The sequence below is a fragment of the Atta cephalotes genome (genome assembly GCF_000143395.1).
Source record: "Atta cephalotes unplaced genomic scaffold scaffold00081, whole genome shotgun sequence".
In the NCBI taxonomy this organism is placed as follows: domain Eukaryota; kingdom Metazoa; phylum Arthropoda; class Insecta; order Hymenoptera; family Formicidae; genus Atta; species Atta cephalotes.
In genome coordinates this window covers 678370-692006 of record NW_012130145.1, presented here as the reverse complement: position 1 = coordinate 692006, position 13637 = coordinate 678370, and the positions used below count along the sequence as shown (strand labels likewise).

The window sequence follows — 13637 nt, the reverse complement described above, 5'->3', positions numbered from 1 at the left end:
CCATACACGCGACGAAACGAAAGAGAGGAGGGCTTCGTCGTAAAGTGGGAGAATTTTCACATCGACGAAACTACCAATCGCGATTGCTGTAACCTGTTACCTGTAAGTACGATCACGCGAGTAATTAAATCATACAGTTGAATTGTTGTGAATTACTAATTGATCGCGATTAGATTTACTTACAGGATATTCATATGTTTAATGAAAGATTAGATTATCTCATAAGTTGTCTTTTACTAGTATGTTGCAATTATCTGTAACAGGCGACTCACATTATTTCAAAATTAATTAAATTTTAAATATCTGACATTGTTCTTAAAAATAAATTTTTATCCAAGTTTACGTCAACACGTTAAAACTGCGTGGGATATTTTTTTTATCAAATACACATAATTGAACTGTATCCAGCAAACAAGAATGGATTGAAATGAATTGAAATGGATTCAGAAATATTGATTCACGAATGTTAAAATAAATGCTTTTCAATCCTGAATGCATTTTTATTCATATATATAGGAATTGCATGGAGCATGTTTTTCAATCTAAAAATAATATTAGCTTTTTCTGTGCACACCACAAACATTATGAATACTGTTTAATTCAAAATTTTGAATAGGAAATACAGAATTTTTCAATCCAATTGAATCTAATTGAATCCAATTGAATTCAATTAAATCCAAAAAAAGTATTCGCTATTTAAAATACGCATTCGGATAGAAAAAAATTTCAATCCATTTTAATCCATTCTTATTTGCTGGGTAGAATTATCTAAGGAAGGACTTAAAATTGAGCAATAAGAGGAAAGAATTTTCATATCTTAGAGGTAATGTATTGCCAATCACGATTGCCGAATGTTGTAATAATGGTGATAACAAGATGTATAGATAGGGAATAGCGTGTATTCTCCATTACATCAAAGCTATTTTGTTCGAACTCACACTAGTTGAGAAAAGTTTTATGATTGTCTGGTCAGTCCTTGATCGACCAATCAAAGTTCCAGAGAAAGAGGCGTTTGACGAGAGAGAGAGAAAGGGGAGAGAGAGAGAGAGAGAGAGAGAGAGAGAGATAGTGGGTATATATATATATATATATATATATATATATATATATATATATATATATATATATATATATATACGGGTTGCGTTTGCTAAACTGCTTCTTGCGGGCATTTCTCTGAAGCAAGATCATTATCAGATTCGCTTTCAATTAACGATCTTCTTTTTTACTTGCTCTCGACTCTGCAAGCTAGGAAAATGTGCAACGTGCAAAAGGCGCCACATTCTCATTATACATGCACGCGATTGCGTAGCATCTTTGACTCGCACGGATAATTTCTTCTGCTCGCTTGTATCTTGCGCTCATACAGGTGATGTTGTGAAACAACTGCCAGGTGTCATGAAGAATTTTAATTTATGTAGAGTATTTCGTTAGATATCCTTTTATTCTGTAATTTCCACGATTAATTTGGAGACAACTTTTTGTCAACGAAAATATAAAAAAGAATTTGTTGCTCTCTTTGGATTTAATTTCGAAGATTGTGTATATATTCACAACCAACAATAAGATTTAAATTAAAATTTTATTATAGCTTTTATTTGAAATTAATTTAAAAAATATAATCTTTTTTCTACTTTCTGTTTTCACTTTTAGATGATTTTAAAAAAAGACTAATTTTTTATATTTAATATATATTAATTAACTATTTTTACATTATATTAATTAGATTAAAATCTATGAATGTACATGTCGATATTTTTTAAGAAAAAATTGGTTCCGTGTATTTGTAGAACAGAGATAGATTGGCATGAAATATGAAAATGTTACTGAAGTGACTTTGCGTTTTTATTAATTCTTAATCAATCAAAGGAAACAAAAGAGAGACGTTCAGTATGTAGATTTAAACACATCGCTCTTTTTCTCGATGAAATACGCCCACATAGCTACTTGTAAGTTGCCCTATTAACTTGCCGAATTAAAGGCAACGTATATCAAATAATTCTTGTGGAAAAGAACATTAGGCAATTTAACGGTATCAGCAGATAGCCTTATATTTCTCTTTTCAGATTTCTACCACGTGGGCGATCCAATTGGACTAAGGTGGTCCATCATCGCCTCGAGAAATCTTTCTCGTTTTCTCTTCTTCAAATGCCCTCACGAGGACTGCACTAGTCTTCACTTTTAGCTGAATCACATTACTTCGCGTTCATATTTCGAAAGCGAACAACGTCGAACGCTCTCACAGGTGTCAGAGCTCTCACATTATGCAGCGAGATCGAGCTGCGTATTTTGTAATTATTTATCGCCTATTACCGGCGCAACGACAGTGATTAACGACTCTATAAAAGCAACGATGTTAATGATGCAAGTTACTGTAGAATGAATTTTGAAGTGGATGAAATTCGGTTCGAGAAACCGGGAAAGTCATTATTGCCGGACATTCAATTTCCGCAAGAATTCGATGAATTTGCGACTTTGTTTCTTTCTCAAATTTGTTAAAGCTCCTATATTCATTTGTACCGCCAAAAGCGATCGGAAAAATAGCGATTTAAAAACTTCTGGCAAACTATATTAAAAAATGTATTTTTTAATAAAACGAAATTTGCAATCAATAGCACATATTTGTAAAATATATCCTTGTCTTTTGATATATCGATCAATAATCATATATTTAAAATTGAATTATGCTTAACCAAAAACAAAACAAGCTATACGAATTGAGATAAATATGATTTTACTTTATTTTGAAATAAAAGTAAGGTTTTCAGTATATTTTACAAGTGCATTACTTCATCAAATATAAATATCGTTTTATTAAACAATATTTCTATTTCAATATAATTTGCAAGAATTTTTCTCTCGTTTCTGACGTCATCAATCTGAAGATCAGTGATCAAGAGCTATATAAGTGTTGATATAATGAATGCATTCTCGATTATACTGTGATTTTACCATCACGAGAATATTCCACAAAGAGCTTACATCTACATACGATCGATCATCAAGGATTAATCGTTATATATTCTCGAGATTCACAATCGCGGCCTTCCATATTTCGAATCCGCTACGATCTTACGTGGACAATCGACGACGTTTGTTTTTAACGTCTACGGTAACTAACGCTCAGCACCAAAATTGTCACCCACGCATGGCAGCCACATTTCGTCAGCGTTGTCGAGCGTACTTCCTCTCGCACGTCGTTCAGGAATCAGGTGGCTGTTCTCAGACGTATCTAGGTCGCGTTATGCAAGGCGCACAACTGGCATTTGCACTGTTGATGATTATATGCAAACCGATACAAAACTCAATGTACAAACATTAAGTTTTAAATGGCAGACAAACCGAGCCGCTGCAGTACGGGCTATTGTAAATTGTATAGGGATTCTCTCTGCGTGGACGACGCGCATTTGATATTTTATACGACTGTCATCTCCGGCGTCGATCCCGTGGAGGCGTATATTATATCCCGTATAGGTTAAACCACCCCGCCTACTTGCCCGATGTGTCCCAATACCTCGCAGCGATATGTCAACAGCTACTTTCAACTCCGCGTTCCGCCAGCTCGAGCATTTTATCCGGCACATTCGTGGAATAGCGTTTAAATCCTGGCAATCGGACCGTACGGTCATTGCATGACTGTATTATCATTTTTACGACATAGCAATATTTTTTTATCTGTACAATGTTTGTTCAGCGCAAATAATATTTTTATTTAAAATTACTTTTCTTCTATTTCAAATTATAAAATATGTTATTAATGCTTATATAATTTTAATACGAGAAAAGTCAAATCATGTTTTTCGTATAAATTGATTTAATTGCGATCAATTATTTTGTAAAATGATTATAATTTAAATCTTTAAAAGCGTATATGCGTTAAAAAAAGAGATATATAAACAGTTCCGGGAAAGTGCTAAATAGCCTCCCGTCAACTTTTCGCTCCACTTTTAATAATCTCATTAATAAAGTCTGCGCGCTTGAATCCCAAACTGCACTTCCTTCGAGTTGCATTAAATCGCATCGGGATGTATATGGCAATGATTCGGCGGTTGAAATGCGATTACCACTCTGTGCAATGCAGACACGCAATAAATTACGTGCATTACGAGATGAACGGAGTGCACGGAGGAGTCCCCAGGCGTCATCCGGCCTGCCACTGTGGGAAATCTGAAGCTTCCTCCGGCAACAGAGAGAAGCCTTTAAAGCTCATTAACCAAGAGATAACGCGTAATGCCGGATTACGCTGTTTCTTCGTTAGCTCACTTATCGGTCTGATGCCATTGGCCGCGTGAATGTCGATGCATCGCTTTTACCGGCTGTTATTCGGAATGCACGATAAGCGATTCGATGTAGTTGGTTGAATATCTTGAAAATTTTTTACTCGTACCTCAGTTAATGAAGTTATTTATTTCAATTCTATCTCAGTAAAACGGAAAACAATATACTCCGTGTAAGAGTATATAGAATAATCGTATTATTACATTATTATCATTCACAATTACAATGATTCACAATTGCGATGTACACATCAAATTCATTGAGAAGAAAAATCGTGACATTGACATCTTTAATTTGTAACACACTTGTCTAATAATACTTGATGAATCCGTTATTATTTATATCATCTGCAATGTATTAGCTTTAAACGAAATTTAATTTAGAGCCATTCTAATGACGGGAAGGGAGAGACAGACATGGAAGTCCATCAAAGTCAAAATGAAACTTTTTCATTTAATTTTTTTAATGGAATACCTCATGTCAATTAATTCTATGAAACCACATCTTATCTTAAGTGTATTAACTAAACGGAAAAATTTCTAAAATGGTAAGAGAGACTTTAGCGACTATTGAGAGAGAGATTTTTTTCGATTGTTCGCAAGTAGTTAGAACGAGGGAAAAGAAAAGGATATCAAGTACAAGAGAAGTGTGTGAGAAGAGACTCGTGCGCGGCTTGATTTCTCGTTGGTGGTTCGTGGGGTTAAATATACCCTCGTTGGTCTCATCATATAGAGAGAGAAGGGAGAAAGAGGAGGAACAAGAAAGAGAAAATGGAGCGAAAAAGATAGAAACAGTCGTTCGCGCATGTATACACACATTTATATTAAAGTGAGAACGGGTGGAAAAGAGGGAGGAGAAGAAGAAGAAGAAGAAGAAGAAGAAGAAGAAGAAGAAGAGGAAGAAGAAGAAGAAGAAGTAGCAATAGTAGTAGAAGAAGGAAAGGAAGAAGAAGAGAGAGATCTCCAAGGGACGGGAAAGAGAGGGAAGAAGTCAGGCTCTGCTATTACAGAGCACCTCCGTGGCGCACAGCCCAATATGGAGCAATCTCAGATTTCCATCCGCCCAAATCGAGAATATACGCCCGCGCCTCCGTTCGCTCTTCTTGGCTCACGGAGGGTTGGTCGTTGTCGCGGTTGTCGTCTTCGACGTCGTTGTCGTCGTTGTCGACGTTTCATCCCCCGTCCTCCTCTTTCGCGATGGAGGTGTAGACGTTGCTCTCGGTGGAGTTGTTGCTTGTCCACTTCACTCTCGCTCGTAACAGTGCCAAAAGTGCTTCAAAACACTACGCTCCGTTCTGTCGATACCGTTTTCTTCTCTGCTCCTTTTCTTTCTCCTATTTACTTGCCATCTTTCTATTTTTCCTGTGATCTTTATAGTTCTCTCTTTTTTTTATTTAGATACAAATTTTTATTCACGCGTTCACGTTTTCTTTCTCTTTTTATATCTTCTATTTTTTCCTTGGAAGTACATATCTTTCGAGATATCGCTGTACTTGATCACGCAAGGCAGAGCAGATTGTACGGGCGATCATGGTGTATTGAACGAGCAAAAGTGATTAATCGCGGTCTGTGATTTGTGTGATCAATCGTATTCAACAATGATTGTAGTGTCGTTCATTTGGAAGATTGATTGTGTATAAAAATCGTTTGAATAACGTAAAAACGTCTGCGGCGCACGAAATCAGTTGCCGGTTACAATTTTTCAAGAAGAGGATTCATTAGGAACGATACGTTCATGTTGCCGGAAAGCAACTTTCCCATCACAGGTAATCAGCAATGTTCGATATTGAACGAGCCGGATTTATATATAATAGATTTTTAAGCCTTAAGCTATAAGGAACAGACGAATCAGAATTAATTATTCTCCTCGCATTCGATTGTTGTTAATCAATTTCTTACGGCTTAAGACTTAAAACACCTATTGTAGATCCAGACTAAAGCAATTTTTAATTAATACATTTCTGACAGCGTGTTTTTGGACGACCGTGGGTATTTTTTGAAGTAGAATCAAACGGTAGTAATACGTGAAATCATCAATATTCTACGTGTTTTATTTCAAGTAAATTTAAAATCACCGGCTGCATTATTTGAATATCGGCAAAAAGGCAACCGACAGAAAATAAAATCGTTTCTCGATCGAACATGTCTTTTCAAACACGAACAATGAGTTACTGTTCTCCACGTGGGATACTGTCGCTGCGCTGTGCGGTTTGCGCGGGTGTTTATGCGTAATTACGGATGCACAACGGCGTCGTAATCAGGCCAATGGATCACGGTCTGTCTTAGTAGGTCGCAATAGGTGAGCAATTGATCTGTGACTTTAAGAATATTTTGACGAGTTATCACGTGTAAGAACAAAATCTTTTTGAAGGATTTCTTTTTTCTGGCCGTTGCATCACCTTGACATGTTCCCGAGCACGGCGGCTGACTTTCCGTTTTTAACCTAGTTGCACTTCTGCCAATAGTACGGAAGACCACATGTTTTCCCGCGGAACAAACGTCCGCTCCGATTCGTCCACTTGTTGCCTATGAATAAGTAAAGTTTAACTATAATATTTATTGTAATATTATTGGAGAGAAAAAATACAATCATACTACTTTCTTATCTATTGCAAATATCTAGTTATAAAAGGGAAAATGTAGATTGAATCTGTGCTAGATTCTTGAAATACCTTTTATAAACAGCTGGAGTTTATAATGTCTACAATTTTTTTAGAGCGAGGTCGTCATTTATTATCTTTTAATCTGATTAACATTTTGAATAAAATTAAATATGCAGTGATATAAATGTATACGCTTCAGCAATCATAAATGCCTAGTGTGGCGCGATACCATCCGCCATAATCCTAAATATGGAGTGAGAAATTTGAGAGAACCGAAAATAGTGGCGCTACGCCAAACCCTAAAAATAGCCAAAAAATAAATTGTAGTTACGCGCCCGCCTGCATCATTCTATAACTGGTCTTCAATGAAAATGAGCCACCTCCCGCACATATCAATATTAATATCTTCTACTGATCTCACTATTTGGTTCACTTTTATATGAAACTTTTTACATTTTAAAATCATTAAAAGTTTAAATAACAGTATTTCGAAAACCTAAGATATTTAGACTTTATTTTCCAAAGAATCTTTCTTTGGATTTGTAAATTTTAATTTTTCTATTTATTGGGTATTTCAATAAACGTAGAAATTAAATTTCGAGTTTCGAATGTTTAATTTAATTACGATATATTGAGTTTTGAATCTCACACTTAATTTATACATAGAAAAATTTTATCTTAACTTTGTATTTGTTATTTGTATATCTCTATTTTCGCTGGAACTTTATTCCAAAATATTGTTTCAAAATCCACGCAATTAAATTAATAAATTCACATTGTGAGTACAGAGAGTATCCAAATATATATGTCTCGATTGTGTGTGTGTTTCCGATTGTTTTTGAGACCTTAGCTTGTATCGATAGCTTATCCCGAAGTAACTAAATGACAGTCGACGCATATCTAAGCGGATTCTCGCGAGGCGTTGAAACCCGATCGACTAGGCCAAGTATGGCTCAGGAATTGCGGGTGTTCGGTGGGCCGGAGTGTTGCCGGTTCTATTTTCGCGCAGGAATATTTTTATCCAACGGTGCTGCGCAAAGTCACAGTATGTATAATACGCTTCTTCGTCTTCTGTGCGTCTCTTTTCTCCGTTTTAGTCTCTTTCTGCGCGTTGTTTTCCGACATCGCCGCGCCGGTCGCTGACATTTTCGTTGATCCTTCATTAAATTTTTCTGTAATAAAAATAGTAGTAACTATAAGCTCATTGTTTACTTATAACTTCTTACATAATATAAAAAAATGTTTTAACATAATGAATAATACCTATATGATCACATTGAATTTTGAAAATATCAGCAATGACATTGTTATTGTAAAAAAATAATAGATTGTAAAAAAAAATAATAGCAGCACAAACGCTGATTTTAGAATTTGATGATAAACTACTCATGTGCGACAGATGATTGTTGTCAATTAAATACTTAATGCGAGCTGTCTCGCGAAACATTTCCAATAAGCGGATCTCTCTCATGTAACATATGGTTTTTGCAGTTCGCTATTGTGTGATTTCGAATCCTTGAACGGACACGCGGTCGCCTACGCGGTTTGTTCAATGGTGCAACGGCAATAGGTGCGCTTGATCGTTTATCCATTTGCGCGTCAGACATTCGTTTAATTTCTGCCATTTCTCACGCCCGTCAAATCCACGCAACACAACTCGCCACACTGCGCACGGCATTAATCCGCTCGTTAATACAGTGATTATGAATATTGCAATTCGCGCACACCGGCAATGATCTCCGGCTTCCACGACGGCCTACGCGCGACCTTTCGCGCGGTTCTTGCGAACGCCGAAATAAGAAAGTAGAAGCTGTTTGCGTAGCGGATTTTGTTTTTTTGTTTTTTTTTTTTTTTAATTAATCGAGAATGTTATGGCTGTCCAATAACTAATGATTAATTAAATGAATGCTTGGAACCGCGATCTTTAAAACTTGAGTCAAATTATAGTAAACAGCAAATTTCAAAACACAAATTCTTTCGATTATCACCGTAATTAAAAATAGTTGCACACAAGATTGTTTTAATGTCTTAACCTTTCAATGAAAATTGAATTAGCGGTTGCTGTCAGTTAACAAGATTATACAGGATTTCCCAGACTTCTCCTCAATCGTTGATGGTAGACTTTTGCGATTACATTTCGAAATACAAATCCTAAGAAATACCGAAACATAAGAAAGAATCAAATACTTTATAATAGTAAATAGTAAATCTATAATGTTTAAATTTTCAGGGGGCACTATGCAGACCGAGGAAGTCGTGCCGCGTACACAGTCTATTGGCATAGACAGTAGTCTCACCGACGGCGCTGGTTTGCAGCATCATTTGCACCATTCGGTACATTTACGTTGCCCGCTATCGCCACTAATCCACATGGCCGTAAAACAGGAGCCTCAGGAGGAAGAAGAGCGAAGTCGCGATGCTAGCACATTGAGGTGAATCGCAAACCTCTTCAAGTAATTTTATATTAATTACTACAAACGACGCGATGCGCGACAAATAGATTTATGAATACTAGTTTTATTTGAAAATTAATATCAATAAATAAATAAATTATGATAATAATTTTGTTAAATCTGCACGAATTATATTTACTGTAAAAATATATTTCCTAGCAATAGATTTCATTGTAACAGCAAATTGAATGTATTTTAATAGAAAAACCCGTATTTTTTTTTACAAAAATCAAATAATATAAAGAAATTAATGATGATAAATTTAATTATTTTTATATTGAATCTATAATAATATAGCACCAGTAGCAAAATCTTTCTTTTGTGTATTTATATCGATTATCAAGTCGACATAAATCAAGTTAAAAGACATAACTTTCTTTGTTTATTATTCGGATATAATTTTGGATACTTATCGTATCTTTTTTCCGCAATTGGAAATTCTTCTTCTTACGTTAGACCTCTAACGTAAGAACATCTCTCTCATGTTTATGGAGGACACGCTGATTATTCAATTGCCACATAGCAGCATATGAGCCTTACAGTTTTAATGCCGATTCCGAATGGCGAGAGGTGTTTCTGTGGGCAAGGATACTCTCGGGAGGTTGCCGGCTTCTTCCGAGAAAAATAAATACTTTAATACCTACTGGAATCGAATCCGAGACCTCTGGCATGATAGATCAGTGCGCTGTCTGGCTCAATTAGAAATTGATGAAAAAAGGATATATCAAAATTACTAGAAGCTCAAAACTGATGAATAAAAGTCTCTTTTTTGTTGCTTTTAATAGCTCGCAAGTGGACGTAGGCAACGTGGTGGGTTCAATGGACAGCAAGCATGGACAGCAAGGTGGTAATCAAATTCAAGCACTGGAGGAAAATCTAGCTTTAACTAGTCCAGATTCTAGCAGTCGAGGACGAACTAGGTGATCTATCTATCTTTCTTCGATTTATTTTACGCAACATTCTATCAATAATTAAATAGTATCAATAAGTAAATAATATTTGAAGTTTGTTTACGCCGTATAAAACGTATTTGTATTTTCTCAGATTTACGAATTTCATATTAATCTATTTAAATTAAATGGTTTTGCAACGAGAGCAAAGTAACACTTTTATGCATACAGTACTTTCATCAAAATGCTTTTGTTATTTGATAAATCTTGTAGCATGCGTTTGAAGAGCGTGATGAGTATGTCTCGCGACGGCTTACATTGTCAGGTAGCGCGATCCGCGGCAACAACGCGACTCGGGCTATCTCTTATCTTTTTTGTCAAGTCTCTAACGACGTCTTTAACGTAAAACCGGCCGATGTCCAGGAAAGTGCTTTAAGTGCGATCGTCGACAAGAAAGATAGGCGCCAGGAAACTGGTTCGTGCCGAGCGAGTCTTCTAAAGTGATGCGCGCGCCTGTACGAGTACGCGAAGAAAAAAAATTTGCAGATATACGTCAGCGAAATGTGCGTCGCGAGAGAGCCGATTACCGTTATTATTGAATTTCATTAAACGGTTCGGTCGCGACTAGAGAAGAAGAAGCGCGACACATGCTCTCTGCATAGGAGCTAAGGCGCCGTATCGCGCGGCACAAAACGCTATTAAGGTGTGGCTCGGAATGCAGTCACCGGTGTTAATGAAAGAGCGATATCACCGATATAATAGCCACGATGCTAGTTCAAATACTTTTTTCCTAAATAATGTATTAGCATAATATATATCGAATGCAACATTAGTTTGAGACCGGCAATAAAAATGCATTCTTTATTTCTTTTCTTTTATTTTAACGGATAAGTTAATATAATTACAAAAGAATAATTATTCTTTGTAATTTTCTTGATGCTCAACCAGTATAACTTGTCACAGAAGTGTTTTATAATGGAAAAAAATGTGTGGTCTATTAGTCTAAATATTATCAAATATGAAATTTCGTATATTTCAGTCGTGGACGTAGGAAATCGCGATGGAAACTTAAATTCCATCATCAAGCATTACCGCCGGAATATTTGGATCATTACGAAGCATCACTGGCTCAGGAAAACCTGAATTTGTCACCGCCACGCATCATCGAGCCAACAGCATCCAGTCCAGCGCCGACCAACTCGACATCTACCCCAAGTCCCATCGCCGACGTTCATGGTTGGCTGCAGCGAATCGCGGCGATGCAGCAGGAGCTCTGTCCGCAGATCGCACCGCCTCAATGTCCAACGACCCTCGGCCATAATCAAGTCACCGCGAGTACTAGAAGATCCGTCATTACGTCTGTGTCTTCGCAGACTTGTAATACAACTTATCCCAGTCATCATATCCAACAGACGCAGACGTCTAGCAGGCCTCCCATGAAATATTCCGATCTACCGTACATGGGTGAAATCACTCTCGATAATAGCAAACCTAGACGTGGCCGGAAACCGAAGAAGGCTGACATATGTCATTTGATTTACAAAAATTATGGTACGATATTGCCGGGCACGCCTGGTCATGAGGAGAAGAGACTGTCGCCTCGTGATAAGCAGGAGCGTGTGTCACCTCAAGTATCTTTTCAAAGGACCGATGTTCAAAACAGGATCAGCAGTTTGTTGGAAAAACGACTGACACAGGAAACCCGGAGGAACTTTGTGTTGTCTGAGAATTCGCGGGAACAAGATGAGCCACTGAATCTTTGCATTAGGGATCTCAACCAGCTGAAGATACGTTTACTGCGGAAACATGGGAACGTATACGAGTCTGGTCAGGTGAAGAGTGAAACGTCTAGCGATGGTGAAGAAGTAGAGTGTTTAGGGACGAGCTTTCTGTCAGAACCGGTGAATTATTCGGAATCAGTTGGTCATCGATCGAATAACAGTTTTGTCAATCATAATAACAATGTGATCGATCCTATGATCGGTCATAACTCTGGCTTCGTGTACTGGCCGAATGCTGGTGTGTTTATTCATCCAATGGCGTTACAGTCCCAGTTACTATATTATCAAAAAGTCGCTCAAAATGACAAGGGTCCACCATCGACAACGGATCAACCACCGAGAGAACAAAAAATTGTGCCAAAATCGATATACTCAATGATGGAGACGAAAAATGCGGCCCAATCATCACTACCTATAGCTCAGACGATACCGGTGTCGGTTGCTACATCTACTTCGCCTAGACCGAAGAGAAATGCACCTCTAAATCAGCAGCAGAGTCAACCAACTAAACGGAAGCGTTCCGCTATATTTATACCACCGATGCCAACCGAAAACAACAATAATCCAGCGACAGAAGTGAGCATATGTAAATTTAAATTTACCGGTGGCGCCAAGCCTAGTTTACAAGAGAAGAAAAGTCTTTCTGTAGATTCAGGTGGCAATTTCCGCTATTACAGTGGTACTGGTGATAAGAGTATGCGTGGTTACGAGTTCTTTCCCAGAGAGGCTCTTCAGCAACCAGCGGGCCAATCTGGAACCACTTCCGCTGCCGGAGCCTTTCTCAATGCTGCCGGTGAGAGGATTCAACCGCCGACGGTGTGTCAGAGAAGTCCAACCGGTCAGGATGATGGTCGGCGAAAGAGAAAAACCAGAAAATCTCTGCAGCGCGAAAAATTGGAGCAGACCTTCAAGGAAAAAGGTTTCCTTATTCAGACGCAACAATTGGAATCTGCAGAAGGCGCTACTTACTGCAAATTCCGGCAACTCAGAAAATTTACTAGATATCTATTCAGAAGTTGGAAAGACTATTTACCCGGTAATGTACGCGAATTGAGCGGTTGTGGTACTGGTGCTGCCGTTGCTATAGAAAACGATGTAGCTGATGTTGAAGTCGATGGTGATACCACTCTCGTTCCCTCGCCGCTTCCTCGTGGCAATTTACTGGATGTACCGAATAGCTTTGTGGAGGATCATCGGACTTTACCTCTTACGTGAGGCATAGTATTCGCGATAAACGAAAGTCATGACATAATGATGCAATTCATATTGCTCTTTGATTGTTCATTTCTTTTTTTTTATAGGAATCTATATTGTCTGCATTGATAAATTTAACAAAAAATTTGGTATTTAAATGATAATTAAAGATGTTTTTTAAATCCATGTTTTAAAACATTTAAAAATCGTCTTTCGAAGCTTTGGATAGCAATAGATGTATACACAAAGTTATATGGAAAAGCTAATTACCTTTATTAAATTTCTGTATTTATTTTATGAATTTATTATTATTGCGATAAAAATAAATTTTTTTTTAGACACAACGTGTCATGACGTATCTCACGAAAATAAGGTAAACTCGATCATAGCTTAGTGCCAAAGATGAGAGACTGGAATGTATACATAAAATCACAATAGA

The 13637-nt window shown here is 37.2% G+C and overlaps 1 protein-coding gene across 1 annotated transcript; it reads left to right on the top strand.

Moving 5' to 3' along the window:
* Window positions 1-6012: 6012 nt before the first annotated feature.
* LOC105624547 lies at window positions 6013-13219 on the top strand. Its single transcript, XM_012205907.1, has 4 exons — window positions 6013-6043; window positions 9111-9312; window positions 10119-10253; window positions 11263-13219. Exons 1-4 carry the CDS (start codon window positions 6013-6015, stop codon window positions 13217-13219), a joined length of 2325 nt encoding a protein of 774 aa, XP_012061297.1.
* Window positions 13220-13637: the final 418 nt, after the last annotated feature.

Coding starts and splice junctions, on each gene's coding strand:
- LOC105624547 (XM_012205907.1), top strand. CDS start 6,013: ATGTTGCCGGAAAGCAACTTTCCCATCACAG. Junction 6,044..9,110: donor AAGCAACTTTCCCATCACAG/GTAATCAGCAAT, acceptor TTAAATTTTCAG/GGGGCACTATGCAGACCGAG. Junction 10,254..11,262: donor AGCAGTCGAGGACGAACTAG/GTGATCTATCTA, acceptor CGTATATTTCAG/TCGTGGACGTAGGAAATCGC.